This window comes from Macrosteles quadrilineatus, unplaced genomic scaffold, assembly GCF_028750875.1.
Source record: "Macrosteles quadrilineatus isolate MER2022 unplaced genomic scaffold, UCM_ALF_1.0 Scaffold_2__2_contigs__length_208266976, whole genome shotgun sequence".
NCBI lineage: Eukaryota > Metazoa > Arthropoda > Insecta > Hemiptera > Cicadellidae > Macrosteles > Macrosteles quadrilineatus.
The window spans coordinates 13490158-13510649 of record NW_026542595.1 but is presented as its reverse complement, the minus strand read 5'-3'; the positions used below and the strand labels follow the sequence as shown (position 1 = coordinate 13510649).

The 20492-nt window shown below is 33.8% G+C and overlaps 1 protein-coding gene across 1 annotated transcript; it reads right to left on the bottom strand.

Moving 5' to 3' along the window:
* Window positions 1–571: 571 nt before the first annotated feature.
* LOC128987326 (serine hydrolase-like protein) lies at window positions 572–20492 on the bottom strand. The gene is made up of 2 exons (XM_054408109.1): window positions 20292–20492; window positions 572–3066 (listed from the first exon to the last, which is right to left on the bottom strand). Exons 1-2 carry the CDS (start codon window positions 20347–20349, stop codon window positions 2222–2224), a joined length of 903 nt encoding a protein of 300 aa, XP_054264084.1. The 5' UTR covers window positions 20350–20492; the 3' UTR covers window positions 572–2221.

The window sequence follows — 20492 nt, the reverse complement described above, 5'->3', positions numbered from 1 at the left end:
GTACTTTTGTGTCAAATTATTTTATTGGTGATAAAATTTGATTTGCTTTTAAGTTCTTAAATACTTGTATTTTATTTAAAAAACAAAATAAACTGTTATAAACTATAGGCTATGAACAACCGTATTCATTGCTAAATGTTGTACAAGAGAAATTGGTCATGAATCTAATAACAAAAATAATATTAATACATCATGGAACTATTGATCACGTTTCTTAGATGACTAACTTATCAACATAAAATTATTGTGTTTCTGTCTGTTGTCAATAATTCTTAGTTTCATTAATTTTTTTGAAGTATTTTTGACAATTAAAATAAGCTTAAGCCCCTCTTTTTTTGTTTCAAAACTGCAACATTTTCCGGGGGAGGTCGGACCCCCTTGTTTGCTGGGGGTATTCCATACCCCCCCGGTGTTTGCCCCCCCCCCCACAAGGATTTGGTGAAATGATGCCACTGGCTCAATAATGACAGCAGATCAAAATAATGATGTATAAACAAAACCATATTACCTATGATTTGGTAAAGAAATTAACACAAATGTATTTAAAAACTTTTATTTATTAAATAGGAAATATTGAACTGTTAATATATAAATAACATTTTAACTCAACTGGACAATTTATATGAAAGGATTTTTACAGTACAATATACAAAAAGTAATTTTATTGAGCTTAACTATGGTTACTCTCTATATTATTGAGCTTGAATGTTTGGTGATTCTATAGAGCATAACATTATTTATGTACTATTTAGAAGGCTTAAGTTAGAAACACTTTGTTTAATACACTCATATCTTAGTTTGGATTTAATAGTAGACCTAATGCTCAGGACTGGGATACAAATAAAATCCTTTTTCAGTTGAAACAAATAAAGTTAAGGCCTGTTTCACATCTACCCGGCTGTCGGGTGCCGGATGTCGTTTAACCGGCAATGGGATGAAGAAGTATATGGGACCGTTCACATATGCACGACATGTGTCGATGACGGTTAATCATTTGCCCGGCTGCCAGGTATTAGTCGAGGGATGCCGGGTGCCCCCTCGGCGAAGGCCTACTGCCGGTGTCGGGTAAACAAGCCAGCTGGAGTAGTGGGTATAGCGGCCCAATGTGACTGTTCACATACAACCGGCACCTGCCGTCTTCACCAAGTGTACTTTTAGTTCAGTTGTTTGTAGTTATTGTGTATTTCTTTTGGGTATTTGTTCGCAAAGTTTTGGCCATGTCGGAAATAGACCATGAACTACTTATTAATTTAGTTCAAGAGCAGAATTATTTGAACTAAATTAAATTTTTACTCAATTTTTTAAATTTTGTATTACATAACATTGAATTGAATTTTACTTAAATTCAAACTGAATGAAATAAAAAAAATCCAAATATAAATACAATTTCAATAAAAGTTATTTCAAAGTAACATTACAATTTGCTCTATTAAGTTCCATTTCCATCCCTAAGACACACGTTTCACAAGCTAGAGAACAACTGCCGGAGTGCCGGTGTGAGCGTAATGTGAAAGGTGCACCCGGTGCCGACTAGAAGTCAGGTTAACAGCATGCCGGGTAGATGTCAAACGAGCCTAAGTGTTATTTAATTTTTTTATTTTTATTATTTCCCACGGTTAGTGGTTTGTTTTATCATTTTTCTGGCTATATATAATCACTGTTGTTACTAAACTTAATGTGTGGTTCTCCCATATGATCACCTCATTAGTTACCTGTTAAGACCCTATCAAAGTCCCTTCCACCAATAAAAGATGCCCTAACTTGAAGTGTTATTTTGGAAATTCTGTATTTGGTCTCAAAACTCAAGTGAAGTCAACACCCTCATCATCTTTTAAAATAAGCTTTACACATAAGCTAATAAAAACCTACGGTATCTAAGTTAATCCAGAATGTACATAATGAGCAGGATGTTTGTTTTATCATTTTTCTGGCTATATATAATTACTGTTGTTACTTAACTTAAATGTGTGGTTCTCCCATATGATCACCTCATTAGTTACCTAACAGATACAAATCCTTTCTACAACCATGAAATTGTGTCATACTACTCGTAGAATCACTAGAGTCACTACATTATATACAATAATGTAAAGGATAAATTCATATAACTATGTAACTTCAATTTATAGAAAGCTGTATGCATTTTATAGATTTATACTATAACCTTTTTTGGAATGGCTTCACACAATATATTACACAAACCTGCTACAGTACCTTTTGGTTAAAGCTTGCTCAGTGTTCCTTTGGTAAGAAATGTAGAGACTAGACGTGCTACCTGAGGAGTATGAACCAAGTGAAGATCATGATCTCCTTCAATAATGTGGAATGTGGCATTTGAATTGTTGTGTAAAGGTGAATGGGTCAGCCTGTCATGCGGCTTGGTGACATTAGATTTATTCCCAAGAATCAGCATTGTGGGACAGCAAATCTCATTGGCAATGTTCTCTATCTGATCAAATGTAAAGAAGAGACCATTTAGTATTTTAGTCCTTTGATCATTACCATATCTGTACTTAAATTCGTTTACTTTGACCAAGTTCCGTTCAGCTATTGGTCTGATGTGTTCACTAGTAACTTCAGTTTTTCGGGTTTCTATCATTTTTTGTACAAACTCATCAATTGTATATGTAGGAGCTTGATCAATACTAGATCTGCTCTCGAGCTTAAAGTGTGCATCAAATAGTAACTCTCTCAAAGCCCTTGAAGTGTTTGCAGGAGGAAGATGATGATATATTAGGCTGTCTATTACAACCAGCTTCAAAACAAGTTCCGGATAAAAAGCTGTAAGTACGTACCCTATCTGGCCTCCAAAACTATGTCCTAAGTAGTATATTTTTGACCATCGAAAGTGGTTGATAATCCTTTTCACACTAAACACGTACCAAACGAAATCAACAATATAACCTTTATGTGGGTGACTAGATTTTCCATGCCCAGGTAGATCAATGCATACATAATAGTGGTTGTGAGGGAGTAGGGGTATCAGTGGAGAGAATGATTCCAAATTATCTGTTCTACCATGAACACACAATACAGGGACATCATTCTCCTCGCCATATGTTCTCCCTGTAACAAGATATTTACTATATTTACTTGAGGCTACAAAACATTCACACTAAAACTAAAATGAGAGTTGCTTACATTAATTAAACAAAAAACAAAGTGTATGAAATTGCAAACTAGCAGGGTTTTTCTGCCATCCAGGTACATTACATTTTTATTGCTCACATGGTGAACTTGTCAAAATCGGCAGTTACTGTTGATAATCGCAAAAGCATTTATCAATTGATGATAAATAACTCCGTTTTTGGAACTGCTCGTGATTCAGCAGCGTGCTTTAGGCACATCCCCAATTTTAATGATCAAAGACTCAAATACAAGCTGGTATTTAACTAAAGGTTCTTAGTTCAAAACATAGGATAACGTTGTTATAATTGAGTAAATATATCTCAAATTAAATCCCATATCCGAGAAATAATCAAATTTAATATTATTTTATTGAGTATACACTATACAGTACCTTGAACTTGACTGATTTAAACAATCAATATGATAGCCTTTATTTCTAGGAATATTTCAAGACCAAGACATATAAAACAACTAAAATAAAAATAGTGTTACGTGCTATAAAAATAGTGCTGTTAAGTCTTAAAATAATTATAATTATTGTTCATTCGTGATTCAGCAGCCTGATTAGGAACTTCCGAATCTAATAATCAATAACTCAAATGAAAGGTGGCCTTTCCCTGAAGGTTTTTAGACCAAAACATAAAGGATAATGTAATTCGAACTGGTGAAATACATTGTTAATTCAAGTAAGAATAAAATACCCCCGCTGCAGCAAACCTGCCGACTAAGCGAATTTCCATTTGTCTGAATTGATTTTCAGTTAAATATATTTTAATAACATTAGGTTTAACGAGTACCTAGGTTTGCTGCTACAAGGAAACTAATTAAGTGTGTTTTTGAGTAAAATATTGATAGCTTAGTACAAAATAAATAAATTTGCCAAGTTTGAAATTTGCTAAGAAATGCCTTAAGTTTTCCAAGAAGAGTTTGCTATTGGAAAACTTAAGGCATTTCTTATGGCGGAAAATAAACTTTAACCGTTCATATCTCCTTAACCATTGGTTTTATGAAAAAATACCTAAGAACAAAAATGTCTTAAAATAACCTGTAGTATCCAAAAACATAAAATACAGGGTGTTCCATAAGAAAAAACAAAGTTGTCCGCCATATTGGAAAATGGCGGCCATTTAGAAAAATTTCGAAATCACCCCAAAATGCAGAATAAAAAATAAAGGGAAGTCCCCCATAACAAGTTGTTTGTCGGATTTAAAATTAAAAAGTTAGCTATTGGAAAACTTTAGGCTGGACACCCGGTATATATATCTTACTAATATTATAAATGTGAAAGTTTGTGTGTTTGTTTGTTTGTTTGTTTGTTTGTTTGAAGTTCAATCACGCATAAACCACTGGACGGATTGGGCTGAAATTTGGCATGATGATGCTTACATTCCCGATTAACATATAGGCATATTCTTATCTCAAAAATCCTTTCGGGCTCCGCCCCAGTGGCTCTGTAATTCCCCATGTTAACCTTATGAGTATTCATATTTAAAGGGAATTAAAGAATTTAGTCAGCTGTTTCAACTAAAAAAGTTGGTTCTATGATATGGAATAGCATTAAAAAGTTATAAGATTTACCAACAGGGTGCAGCACTATATTTTTTTTGCATTTATGAAGCAGCTAATTTGAATTAAGCAGCAACAAAAAACTGTGATTCGCAATGAGAACTGTCAAAGTAGGATTGTTTACAGTTATGTATATGTTTTTCATTTCATGAATAATTTGTGATATTTTGCGAATTGATAATTTATTTTTCTCTATTGTTTAGGTAAAATGGTAGAACATTATGGCTATGGTAGATGTGTAATACTATAGAATACTGTAAATTTAAAAAAGCAAATTTTATCAAACTGTGTCCTCCACCCATTGCAATCGCAAAGCTTGAGTATAACTAACTGCAATAAGCATTTTATACTTATATTCCAACCCCGTACGAAGGACGGGTACTCTGCTAGTATATATATATACATAAAAGTCTATATATATATATATATATATATACATATATAAAAATTTGAACGAATGGTGTTTTTGGCCTCTGGGGACATCAAAATGAAAAAGTAAATCGGTCCCGGGTCTAGGTCTTACCGTGCCACCTACGGTAATAGCTACTTCCCTATAGGGAAATTCGCTAAAAAATCAAATTTATGTTTTTTGGTTGAGTACTGGTAATACAGTACATAAATGAATGATGATGTTTGATGGTAAATCTGTGTGTGCATACCTTTAAATTAAGACCAAGAATATAAAAATCGGTCGGGTAGAAATACCAAGCGAACTTGGAAAATAAATACTAACTTTCAATGTACAGGGAGGAATTTGCATTTGTGCATAACTCGAAATATACGTCAGATAAAAATGAATGCGGATGCTTGATGGCAAATCTGTGTGTGCATACAATTTAAGACCAAGATTATGAAAATCGATCTGGTGGAAGACCCAAACCGACTCAAAAAAGAAAACCCAATAATTTGTAATATATAGGTTTTAAACAAATCTAAATTAATCTGAATTAAAAGTCCATAACCTGCCGTAAACCTGTCGGATTTAAATGATCATTGGCTCAAAAGAAAGCTGCTAATTTAATAAACATTGTGATACCAAATATTATAACGTAACTAACATATATTATAACGTAATATTAAACGTAACACTCAATTAGAACTGCAGTTATAGATCGTTTATTAAAGATAAAACCTGAAATATTTTTTATTTGCGTTGTATGGAGGCTGACCGTGAAATCTTGTCCTATTTGAATAAATAATTGATCAAATTAAAGCCTATAATTTACTGATTATTTTGAGTTTAAAACACGTTAAAAAACATAAAAAATACTGGAGCTATTGATTTTTAATCATAGAAAAACCTTATAAAAAATAAATTTTATGTTGATTGTTCACCTTGCGTTTGCTTGAAACTCGTCCAATTTGAATAACTGATAGCTTAAATGAAAGCCGATATTTTACTGGAAATTCTTAGACCAAAACATTTAACGTATCACAATTAGAACATGAGTATAAATCTTTTAACTGTAGTCAAATTTTGGAAAAATAAAAATTTTTCTTCATTGGAAGCTCATATGAATCGCCTTAAACTTGTCCGATTTGAATGATTGACGTCTCATATGAAAGCCCGTAATTTAATTATTATTTCAAGACCAAAACAAAGTCTTTGCCTTCATTCAAACTGGAGATGTATTAAAAGCAATTATAAGACTATGTTTAGAATTATAAACTCCCGTAAGAAATACATGGGGAGAAAATTTTGTTTTATGTACAAGCCGATTGGGACTGTGGATAAATATACGCTGATGCTTGATGTGAAACCTACTGTGCGTGCATATCTTCAATTTGAGACCTCAATCATAAAAATTGTTCGGGTAGAAGAACCAAACAAACTCGCAAAAGAAAAACAATTATTTAAAATATAAACTCCCGTATGAAATACATAGGGAGCAAATTCCATTTACATATAAGCCGATTGGGACTGTAGATAAACATATGCCGATGCTTGATGTGAAATCTGTGTGTGCATAGCTTCATTTTGAGACAGTGAGACTGTCAAAGGCCTGGCTTACGTCAAGAAACACTGCAGCAGTATGACATTTTCTTTCAAATCCTTCAATGATGTCTTCAGAAATTGGAAAATAAACTAGGGTTGCGTTAAGAGAGGTGAAAGCCAGTTGAGCGGAACAAACGTGATTTGATATTTGTATGAGTAACTAAATGTAAAAAATTCAACAGATGTTCTAATGCTTGTTTTATTGATTAAAATTACAATAATTTAAAATTGTTTTTACTACATCTTGTTATTCAGATACCTCTTCCAGAAGTACATTATGGTAGTTTTGACCAGGAAAATATTACTTGTTGGAATCTGATATTAACATCCAAAAAGGGCATTAAAGTATAAAAAAGAGAAAGGAAATTTAACATTCAAATTCAACTGTAGCCTACAACATAAATATTGGACTTCATTTTTCACCCTTACAATCGGTTAAGTATTTTAAGTATAAAAAAAAAAACGGTAACTTTTTAAAAAACGAGTATTAAAGTATAACATCAGGAGGGTAAATTTGACATTTAAATTCAACTGTGCAACATAAACATTGGTCTTCATTTCAACCCTTGCAATCGGTTAAAGAGTGAAAATTTAAAAACGTACGTTTTCATGTCCCTGGCCTTTTACTTCGTAGATACTGGATTTGTAGTTTATTATTATGTGTTTTAATATTTTTTGGGACGGGGGCAACACGTTACACACATTTATTTGGTTTTAAATAGGTTCTAGGTATTTTTTTCGTATTTTTAAAGTCTCAAAATTCACGACCATGACGTGTCCCTAGGGTACATTTTCCAACTTTCACGCTGTTTTTAGACTAATTATTCATGCCGAAATATATAAAGCCATATTTTTATGTCACCAATGGTTATTAAACTTACAAAAAAGGAGCATATTATAATTTTATTGTCATTGCAAACTGACTACCATGACAAAATAAGTCTGTCCCTCGATTTGGCGTCACGACCATTTGAGAAAAATTTTCAACTTTGGAGCCCGACAGTGGCAAGCCTGGCGTCGATGGAGTCAGTTGGTTTGAGAGACTAGTTCGGGGTGTACGTCAGGATTGTAGTGCCGGTCGTTTCGAGTTGAAAGGAGGAATTACAAGATTAATAAAGGAAAGATTGTGTTTTTTGTAATTTTGGTGTGTCCATGACCGTACGTAGTCATTCGATGAAGTAGACATGGTGTTAATTTTTGTTTATAAGATATTTCAATTGCTAGATTAACCTAGAAGTCCACTTTGTATCCTCGAACATGAGGTGCAGGGCTACCGCCAGAACAGAGCCAAATAACACGTAATTTCACGACCAAAGTTTCACGACCATCGCGGGTTTTTTCACGACCAATCCAGCCTTATGGATTATAGTGTGTTTGGTCGTGACAATAACTTTAATATAATTGTGAATTGAACAGTTTAGTTCAATTGAAACACATATTTTTATTATAACTAACAGTATAATTGAAGGATTGCCTAGAAAGATTTAAATTATCCCAGACAATTCACGACCGTACCGCTTGTCCCTGACCATCACGTTTATGATTTCTATCATAACAATTTCAAAAATTAAAATATCGTCATATTTCAATGTTTTATACACAAAAGAAGCACACCTCTATACAAACATAACGATTTTTCGGGTCTCAGGTAAGTTGTTTCGTAGTTATACAAACTTAAAAAGATTTTATTGGCTTTATTTCAATTTTTTGAGTTTTTTTATTTTTTTCTGGAAAGACCAAATATACTAAAAGCTTAGTGACCTTTTTATTGTATAATGGTCATAAAAGTAAATTAGTTTATAGCAAAACATAGTTATAAAAATAATATTAACCATTTTTAATATTCATTTAAACGTCCGTTATGGTCGTGACAGGCTTTTGTGTTTTTCCACTAAAGATGCTCTTTTAAAAAATAACTACCAAAGATATTGCGTTATCATGGACATTTTATGAAACTTCAAATGTTAATGAAATAAAAAAAATAATAAAAGTTTTGAAAAAAGGGGAAAAAAATTTGCAAAGTGCTTTTTCTGAAAACGTACGTTTTTAAATTTTCACTCTAAACTAAGCTTTCTTTGCTGGAAATAATTTATGATTGTTAATACCAAGTATTCTTGATGGTGGATATGATTGTAATGTAACTGGAATGTAGGTCTTCTACCATTATTGGGACGATTTAGAGACAGCATTTTAATACTGACCTTAATAAAACCATTGACCATTGGATACAGAAGATTTTGATGAAAAAGCTGGCTACAAATTTAACATGGGGATGGAATATGTCTAGTTATATTGATAGTCAAAGATAAAACATAGGCCTACGAAAAATGTAGGGCTATTTTAATGCAAGACTCAAATGTAAAACACTTTTAAAAGACTAAAATGAACTGAATTATCAATCATGTATTTCAATGTGTAAAAACGTAAAAACTGCAAAAAGACTAACTTATTGAACAATAAAATAAGATGGCTGAAATGTAAGCCTAAACATAAGTAATTTAAGTAAACATCGCATTCAGCTGATTTAAGTGAAAACAGAATAATAAGAAGAAGAAGGGAAGACATGCCTTAAATGTTAAATATACAATGTAGATAATATAATTAGAAATTAGTAGCACTTCTGGACAGGCCTAGACAAATTATCCATACCGTGGTTAAAAGTGTACTTCTATCATGGTGGAAGGAAAAAACATAGGTGTGCTATTCCCACATATTCTGACGTCACTCGGATTGCAAACAAAAGATCATCTGATTGTAACTGTCAAATTTAGTATGTATTTGTTTTTATTTTATTTTTTTTATCACAATTTTATTTACAATCTGTTCATTTTTAGAACATTTAGCAAATACAATAACAAATTTTAATAAAACGTTAGTTAATCTCTGTCCATTGACAGAGCTAACTTAAAAATATTTCAATGAAAACATAAATATGTAAATAAACAAGGGAAAATTAAATTGTTCAAACAAAACGTGTGCTTAGATCCAAACATGAATCCTTTTTAGCCTGTATATACTGGTGCTGTTGTCCAAGAGGTTTAGAGCCAGGTGATTAGGGTGATTTTCAAGTTTCTTTAGATATTTTGCACTAAATTTTGTTATTTCCTCTTCAACCGTAGGAATTCCACTGTCCTTGTGAAGGATATTGTTATTAACATACCACGGGGCTTGCAGAATGAACCTTAAAACTTTTGACTGAAATCGTTGGATAATGTTTATGTTCGACATACTGGACGTTCCCCACAGTTGGATTCCATAAGTCCAAGTTGGCTTCAGTATTACTTTGTATAGTAATAATTTATTTGCAATGGTCAATTTTGATTTACTATTTAGGAGCCAGGAAAGATTTTTAAATTTTAAATTTAGGTACATTCTTTTATTCCAGATATGGGTTTTCCAGGTTAATCTTTTGTTTTTATTTGATTGTTATTGTTTTCATAATAATAAAAACAATAACAGCCAAATCAAAACAAATACATATACTGATTTGACAGTTATAATCAGATGATCTTTTGTTTGCAATCCGAGTGACGTCAGAATATGTGGGAATAGCACACCTATGTTTTTTCCTTCCACCATGTACTTCTATAAGCCCAGGTTATTAATTATTTACTTATTATTACGGTTGTAACTGGACGTATGTATAGTCCGTGGCTTGGCAATCAAATAACAGAATTTATATAGGATAGGCTACTGTTATCAACATTTAAAATTACTGAATTGTTACCAAATTACTGTTTCACAAAATGCAGATTCCATTTTCAGCCGGGCCATTAAAATGAGGATTTGCCGAACAATTATTAATATTACAGAATAGTATTTAATGATATACAACTTTTCACATTTCATAAATTATGTTAGTTTTGCTATGGTCAAAGGTCCAAATCCAAATGCTCTTTTCTTTTGGTTTTTATGTAGTAATTTGCTAGAATCATTGACTTTATATAAAGTCAATGCTAGAATACTGTAGATGGTTTGTTAAGACCATATGCAAGCATTTTTGAAATCGTTTCCCCGTTTAACCAACTATTCCAAAAGATAAAAATTATATGGTGCAACACAAATAAACAACCCGATCACCTACCTATAACCACAAGACATCCCATCTATATGGATCAGCTGTCGTCAATTTTTTACTAAAAAAGAATGTGGTTGTGTGAGCCACTCATAGATTGCGCTAGTGTCTAAAACTCTATTTTGTACCTTATTTTTTTGTTACTGACGACATCGTTTTGCAGGGTCACAACAGTTGATATAGCTCATAGTAAGTCATTCCATCAGTTTGTCTTGGTAAAAACCATCGTGTAATCGGCAGAAATCAGTAATTTAGATCAGCGCAATCTGTAGGTGGCTCACATCAACTAAGACAAATTTTATAAAAAACCTGGCTACAACTTTAACATGTGGATGGAATGTCAAAGCTATAACCTACACTTTACCTTCCTAATCTAAACCTTACTTCAAAACACTTAATGTAGTCACGAATACTCATAAACCCCGAACTACCTTCCCCACATGCCTAAATTAGATCAGAGTTCAATCTGCGTTTTATTAATAAGTGTGAAACTTACTGTACCGTCGATGTAATTCAACATAATATAACCTATGAGGTATTATCGGATTAAATATCGATTTCAATGCGGTTCGATATAACGCTTATTAAATCATGATTTCTAACATTGGCTGTTTCTAATCAGCTGGCAACACAAATAGGTGCCCAAGAGTAATAGTACAGGTAAAATAATACAAAAACACTCCATATAAACAACAAAATTTGTACATTCATGAAATTTCACCTGTGAGTTACTAATAATATGAGAAATGAAGATCCGATGAGTCCCCAAAATTTTGGGCGTGCTAAGGCCCTTTTTGGGGCCCTTTTTGTTCCGAAGGGCCCTTAATCCTGAATAATTTTGTTTTTACGTTTAAGGTCGTGTGAGGTGTGGTTTTCGATGGTTTTAGTTATTTTAAATCGATTGGGACTAGTTTTATGTGTATTAAACCACTCCGTACAGGGTGTTTAGAAATATTATTACTTTTTACGATATTTAAACATTTATTCATAAAGTGATAAAATTAGTTACCTCCATGCATGCTCTATATAAAAGGGGATTATTGAAAATAACTAATTCTTTACTATATAAGAGGGAAGGATCTCAAGGAGTAAGAGAAAATATTAAATACCCCCGTCACAGCAAACCTGCAGACTAAGCGAATTTTCATTTGCCCGATTTTCAATTAAATCTAATAGTTTAATGAAATGAGGTCTAATAGTTTAATGAATACTTAGGTTTGCTGCTACAAGGAGGCTAATAAAGTGTGTTTATAGTAACATCTTAATAGCCTAGTATAAAACAAATAAATTTGACAAGTTTTACTAAGACATATCTATAAACAAACAAACAAAATCATTTTACACTATTCTCCTTAAGAATAACATGGAATTTTAAATTTACTATTTTTGAATTTTATTCGTAACTAACACACTTACAAAACACGTTAATATACTAAATTATTTGTTTTCTTTGAGCTCTTTGAAATGCTGTGGAGAAAAATTGGGAAATTTTTGTCTTTTGAGGGTCAAAGATTACATATTTTTACCACATAAAACCCTGTTCCATGGACCGATTATGCCGGTTTCGTTAAAATTGAACCTAAATTACTCAAGTTATCATGTTTATGGACACGTATATAACATGGATATATTATATTATATATGGATATAAACACATATATACTATTTTGAGTAGATGGTGCTTTAGGCTTCTGGGGCCATCGAAATGAAAACGTAAATCGGTTTCGGGTCTATGTTTTACCATGAGACCTTCGGTAATAGCTTATCTCCTAAATGGGATGTTCGCTAAAAGGGGATGAAGGGGATGGATGAAGTTTCACACTATAACATGATAACATAGGTTACTAAGCAAAAATTTCAACTTTTAAGGTGGTGTGAATAATCTTTCAACGTGTTTATTATGCAAATCTATTAAGACCCATTTCAAATTAATATGTATTTTTCTAAGGTAGTATTTAAGTTATTTTTTTACATTTATTAAAAATTAAAACAATTGCATTTGTATATAACCTTACATTACATATTAAAATGAAGTACTTAAACTAAAGCTATTTTTCTACAATTTATGTAGTATCTCTCTTTACAATTTCATTATCACAATAATTATTCTCAGACGACTCATTAAAAATTTTATTATTCTTAGCAACTTGTCCATCTTTACTGATTTTGTCCAAGTTGGTGTTCAAGCAGGATTCCCCTTTACAAACCTAAAACCTTGCATATTGCAGAACAGGCAACACCAATCTTAAAGCACGAACAATGTGGTGCAAAAACACCTTTCATACATACTGACGTTTGCAACTTGTATCTTAAGTTCCTCAAACTTATTTTCAATCAATCCAAGTACAGTTATCTTTCGTGGTTATGACGACCAGGACAGCACTAAGACATCAGAGCAGCATTGTCGGCACAAGCATTTTTGTCCTGAACAATGGGAACGAGGTTTATGGGGTAAAAATTGGGTTTTCTTATTTACTTTACCCTCAAAACACAAAGTTTCCCAATTTTTCTCTAGAACATTTTAAATAGCTTAAAAAAATAATTTAGTATATTAACGTGTTTTTGTATGATACTAGTTACGGATAAAAATACTAAAATTATAAATTTAAAATTCCCATGTTATTCTTATGTAGAATAGTGTAAAATGATTTTTTTTATTGTTAATAGATATATTTTGATCAAACTTATTAAATTTATTTGTTTTATACTAGGCTTTTAATATTTTACTATAAACACACTTTATTAGCCGCCTTGTAGCAGCAAACCTAGGTTATCATTAAACGCAACGCTATTTTAGATTTAATTGAAAATCAAGTAAGTAAAACGGAAATTCGCTAGGTGTGCAGGTTTGCTGTGACGGGGGTATTTAATATTTTCTCTTACTCCTTGTGATCCTTCCCTCTTATATAGTAAAGAATTGCAGTTATTTTCAATAATCCCCTTTTATATAGAGCATGGAGGTAACTAATTTTTTTCACTTTATGAATAAATGTTTAAATATCGTAAAAAGTAATAATATTTCGAAACATCCTGTATGGAGTGGTATTTGTTTTATACTAGGCTGTTAAGATTTTACTATAAACACACTTTATTAGCCTCCTTGTAGCAGCAAACCTAAGTATTCATTAAACTATTAGACCCTTTTTTCATTAAACTATTAGATTTAATTGAAAATCGGACAAATTAAAATTAGCTTAGTCTGCAGGTTTGCTGTGACGGGGTATTTAATATTTTCTCTTACTCCTTGAGATCCTTCTCTCTTATATAGTAAAGAATTACAGTTATTTTCAATAATCCCTTTTTATATAGAGCATGCATGGAAGTAACTAATTTTATCACTTTATGAATAAATGTTTAAATATTGTAAAAAGTAATAATATTTCTAAACACCCTGTACGGAGTGGTTTAATACACATAAAACTAGTCCCAATCGATTTAAAATAACTAAAACCATCGAAAACCACACCTCACACGACCTTAAACGTAAAAACAAAATTATTCGGGATTAAGAGCCCTTCGGAACAAAAAGGGCCCCAAAAAGGGCCTTAGCACGCCCAAAATTTTGGGGACTCATCGGATCTTCATTTCTCATATTATTAGTAACTCACAGGTGAAATTTCATGAATGTACAAATTTTGTTGTTTATAAAACCCTATTTTACCTGTACTATAAGTAGTCACTGCGATATGCTCCGCGCATTGAGGAAGTAGTTCAGTATATTTTCACAATTTGTAGTGAATTCCGCACCTTAAAAAATCTTTTTACGGTATTTTCTTGTTTATTAAGATCATAGGAATGGTTTAAAAACGTTTAAAAGAAAAGTCTAGAAAGTTCTCTTGTTTACATTTTTCTTGTAAACAAAAAAACTGTCATGGCTACTTTAGTCCCATAAGCCTAATGTTAAAAATTTGAAATTTTAAGTTCGTTTTAAATTGCATTAGCATTATCTAATTGAAATTTTTTTGTTTACAAACCATCTCACTATTAGTCTAAGCAATTTTGTTAAGTTTGGCTGAAAAACGTTCAGCCGTTATTGATGTTTCTTTATTAGTTGCATTGAAGTTGATCCCAAAGAGCTTCGCTCGCTTTGCTCGCTCCGCTCAAAAAATTATTTGGCGGTTGTATTGCATGCGATCACGGTAAACCTCTAATAATCCCTCACGCATCATTATTGTCTCCCCCGATCGCGGCAATATTCTGAATATTACTAGCAGTTGTGTTTGTGTAGACATAATCATCATCTTCCATGATCGCGGAAATATATGAACATATCCTACAGTCGTGAGGAGATTGTCGTCGTCTACCGCAAATGAGGCAAAATTCTGATCTTTTCCCATGGTCGTGTGGACATTATTATCGTTTTGTGCGATTGTGGTATAATTCTGATAATCCCTTGAAATCGTCTCCTGAGGTGACTGTTTCCCGCAGTCGTGTAGACATTATCATCATCTTCTGCGATCGCAGCAAAATTCTGATCATACCTCGCGGCCGTGTGTAGACATATTATCGTCTCCTGCGGTCACGTAAACGTCACTGTTGCCATGCGCGATGGCGGTAAATTGACAATTCCATGTAGAAATACAACCCTGCTATGCGTGAACATGACCCGTTAGCACTTTACTACATTTGTATATCAGTACTCGGGACTATTGTCCCAAAATATTTAGATATTTTTGCAAGCACAGCATCTTTTTTCACACTCTTGACCCTCTCATTTGACTCAAATTTGTTCCTGATACGACGATGGTACCCTTCTATGCGTGAACATGTCCTTTATTACGTGACTATATGTGTATTGCGCAGGCCCGTTTTTTTACCCTGTCAGTGCCCTAGGCACAACTAATAGTAGCGCCCCTTTGCAATTTGCAATATTTATACCGACCTGAAATCCGGGAATTGTGCTTGAGTTTTTTGAACCGGGAACTATGCGTAAATTTTTGTATATCCACCTGGAATTTTTAATTTACGGCCATCGCGAATGACAACAGTGACGTTTCCCTGACAGCGGAAGATGACATTATGTCTACAAACAGCCACGAGGGATTATCAGAATATTGCCGCGATCACGGAAGACGATCATAATGGTTTTGAAAAGCATGAAAGCACACTCACCACCATGTGTGACCTTTCAAAGGCTTTCGACTGTGTTCCGCACGACATCCTTCTCACAAAACTTGAACAATACGGCATAAGAGGTGTTGAGCTAAACTTTTTTCGGACCTATTTGGCCAACCGCACACAGAAAGTCTTGTATAACAATAAGCTCACTGAGGTGTCGGTAGTGAAGAGTGGCGTGCCCCAGGGATCCGTCCTTGGCCCATTTCTATTCTTAGTTGTAATTAATGACTTGCCTCTTAATGTAAATTGTAATTCTATAATTTTTGCTGATGATTCAACTTTTTTCTGCAGTAGACCTAATCACAGTTTAGATAATCTTAATGTTTATATGTCCAACTGTCTCATTGAATGTAACAATTGGTTCAAAAGTAGCGGTAAGACTCAATCTATTTTATTTAGTTTAAGTAACCATGATTTAAACTTTCCTCAACTCTGTGATGATGTTAAATTATTGGGTATATACCTGGATTCTAAATTAGGCTGGAGTGTGCACATTGACCATGTTTGTAGTAGGCTCTCAAGAGTTATTTACTTACTCCGCAAGCTTAAAAAATTAATCCCTAGACACTACCTACGGATGGCCCACTTTGCCTTCTTTAATAGTATTTTAAGCTACGGTATTTTGCTGTGGTCATGATGTTAGCAGAATCTTGCTCCTACAAAAGAAGGCTTTAAGAATCATTACTTTTTCTAAGTACAGAGCCCATTGCAAACCCTTGTTTATTCAGGAAAAAATACTCACTGTTTTTAATTTATTTATGTGTGTCTTGTTTATGTAAAAGTTAATATTAATGCTGTAGCCTTGAGATCACATTTACATAGTTATTTTACTAGACATAGGAATAATTTAGAGTTACCTTTAGTCAGGCTAACAAAGTCACAAGAATCTTTTTCTTATATAGGGTTAAAGATGTTTAATCGTTTGCCAGCTGAGGCGCACTGTGTTGATCTTAAGTTATTTAAAAGTAAACTTTTTTGCTGGTTATTAAATCACCCTTTTTATAGTTTAAGTGAATTTTTCATGTCTGACATTGATATTAGTTTTTAGTTTCTGACTGATGTAGGCCTTAAATCTGTACCCTAACTTACTTTGTTGTTTAAATTATTTAAAGTAGCCTAAGTTATTGAATGTTATAGGCCCAAATTGATATGCTAACCACTGGACATTTTATCCTTGCAGATTACTGAGACTTCTTAGCCTAAGTTACTCTCAATATGACCTCAGCTATACAAAATGTTCTTTTTGTAATTTGTTGCAATAAATTCTTGATTCTTGATGTCCATACGAACGCAGGAAACAGCAAGAATTTTGCCGCGATCGCGGAAGACGATGATGATTGCCACACGACTGCGGAATATGAGTAACATTTTGCCGCAATCGCGGGAAACAATAATTACAATGTCTCTTCACGACCAGGGGAGACGATTACGATATCTACAGGACCTCGGGAGACACATTAATGATTTCTACACGGCTGCAAGGGATGATCAGAATTATGCCGCGATCGCGCAAGATGATGATAATGTCCACATGACCGCGGGAAAATATCAGAATTTAGCCTCATTCCCAGAAGTCGATGATCTATACAATACATGGCCGAGGGAGTGGGAGGTATTTACCATTTTGCCACAATAGTGGGAGACGATTACTTTGTATAAACGACCGCAGGGGACGATATAATGATGTCATCACAGCCGCGAGGGGTGGTCAAAATTTTATGGCGATAGCGCAAGATGATGATAATGTCCATAGAATAGCGGGAAAAGCTCAGTATCTTGCCTCATTTGCAGAATACGATGACGATCTCCACAAAATGGCAGGAAATTATTACCATTTTGCTGCAATCGTGGGAGGCGATTACTATGTACAAACGACCTCAAGGGACGACAAAATGATGTCATCACAGCCGCGAGGGGTGGTCAAAATTTTATGGCGATAGCGCAAGATGATGATAATGTCCATAGAATAGCGGGAAAAGCTCAGTATCTTGCCTCATTTGCAGAATACGATGACGATCTCCACAAGATGGCAGGAAATGATTACCATTTTGCTGCAATCGCGGGAGGCGATTACTATGTACAAATGACCGCGGGGGACAATTAATGATGTCTTCACGGCAGCGAGGGGTGATCAGAATTTTCTCTTTTTCGCGGTAGACGATGAAAATCTCCTCACGACCGCAAGATATGTTCATACATTGCCACGATCATGGAAGGTAATAATTATGTCTACACGACCGTGGAAAATTGTCAGAATTTTGCCTCAATTGCGGTTGACGGTTACGATGTCAACACAGCCGGGAGGGATTATCAGAAGTTTACCCCGATCATGCAAATACAAACACAAAATCAAAACACTGTTAAGTACAGTACTGTAACAACTTATTTAAAAAATACTTGCATAGTAAAATGAAGTGTCGTCATTAACTTAGGCATAGGCCTATTGCCGATCCCAGAATCAGAGTAAGTTAATAAAGTTGTAAACAGTATGTTCTAGCACAGAAAACGTACTACTATAACCCAGAATGCCAACCGCATGGTAAAAAGCATTAAGCGGTTTGAGAGAGCTTTGCCTGTCAATCCGTAGGCAGCGCCACCAGCGTTGCTATGCTATTGCATGGCAACGCTGTTGGCGCTGCCTACGGATTGACAGGCAAAGCTCTCTCAAACCGCTTAATGCTTTTTACCATGCGGTTGGCATTCTGGGTTATAGTAGTACGTTTTCTGTGGTTCTAGTTGCTTGTCGTGTCGTGTGGATGAAAACAATCAGCTGTAGGCTTAACTTATTTCACTCATAACTTAACCCTAGAGCTGGCACTAGTGTAACGCTGTACTAGCATAGGGATATTATTGATTATGTAATATAATTTTTAAACCATCATAAAAATTAGAAATAGCAACATAACTATGGATTGTTATATATCATTTTGTTCAGAATAAGACAAAGAACAATAATATAGGTGGTTTACATGGTTGTTACCACAAAAAATTTTTTTTTAGTTTTTCCAAATTGTAGGCATTATTAATTTTTTTATAAAATGTTTTTATATTCAGTCGTATAGCTAAGTGCATGTAAAACTTATCATCATAAGGTAAATTGTAAAGTTGTGGTAAATTTTGTGCTGATTCCAAAAATATATAGTTTATATAGCTTATTTTGTGTATTTTGTTTGATAGCCCTATTCATATGTCGATCGTACCCCCGCGCTAGTACCAAATAATCATCCAACCCAGGTCATGTACAAAACCGTACAACTTATATAATATATAATTCCAGGGTACTCTGGTTTGTATTAGTTAACTTATTTATTACCTACAACAGTAGCCCAAAAAGGTTACAAAACTAAAAAAAAAAAAAAAAATTACATACAGGCCTACCGTAACACCTGCATTGGCGCCGTATATCCGGCGTTGCCATTTCGGCCGCGGCCGTTCGCGCCGTATATCCGGTGTTTGCCAGCGCTAGGGTTAACTTAGTTCATTCAACTTGTAAATGTCATCCATCCAACCTTATTTATTCTAATGTTGTAAATATATTTTTCCTACAGTAACCTAACAATGTACATGTTCTCTCACTGATTTGAGAAAGCAAAGTGGCCAATTTGCTCATCAGTGAGACAATGTTAACATTGTCTCACTCTAATTACTTTGTCTCACTCCAGATTTGCAACGTGAAGGCACGAAATAGTGACCACATAACTGCAGGCAAGGTCGTATGCGCGCGAAATACGTTGGCAGCACTGGCTGTAAATCAGGTGGTCAGCTGTTGTACTGATCACTTCACATTAAATGTCATATTTAGTTCACTTCAGTGTAAAAATAAGTTACGTTTCTTTACCAATTTATTTGTTTTATGGTAACTGTAGGAAAAATAAAATGTGCAACTCTCACTAGCCTACGGCTCGTGAGTAGGGGTTTCTCTCGAGTGAGGCAATTGCTCACTAGTTGCACAAATAACTATTGCACTAATGTTGTAGCCTAGGCCTATATCTTGAGTAATATTCGTCAGCGGTGAAAAATGGCATATCTTTTTTGGATTCAGGAGGTAAAAAACTAGACTACTTATATAACTAGTAAGATAGGTAGGCCTATCAAAATTAAAAATTTGTTTGGAGGCACCTACGGATAATTTACTTATAAGTAAGTTATTACCCTCAAATGAAGTGACTTGAGTTGGGATGTTGTTATAGCCTAGTCGTTAACTTAACTTAGTGGTTTTATACTTGCAGGGAGAGTGACCAAGTTAGTTGGTTTGATCTGCAGCATTATTCACAAATATTCCTGGGGATTACATAGCTGGAAATGGATAACGCCACTGGAAGATCTTCAATACATATGAGTATTCTGAATCATATAACCACAAAAGCTTACACCTTAAAATACTTGTCAACAGCATTGACAACTAACCTGCAATGATTCCCCAGGGTACAGATAGGGTAAAATCAACCGTTTTACGATGTCCCATGGTTGGTTGAAATTGTCTTATAATATTCTTAGTAATTAAGATTATTTCGTTATAGCAATAGCATTTTTATATCATAGGCTACAACAACTACAAACAATAATTAATGAGGCAATAAACAAAACACGGTGATTTGTCATTTATTT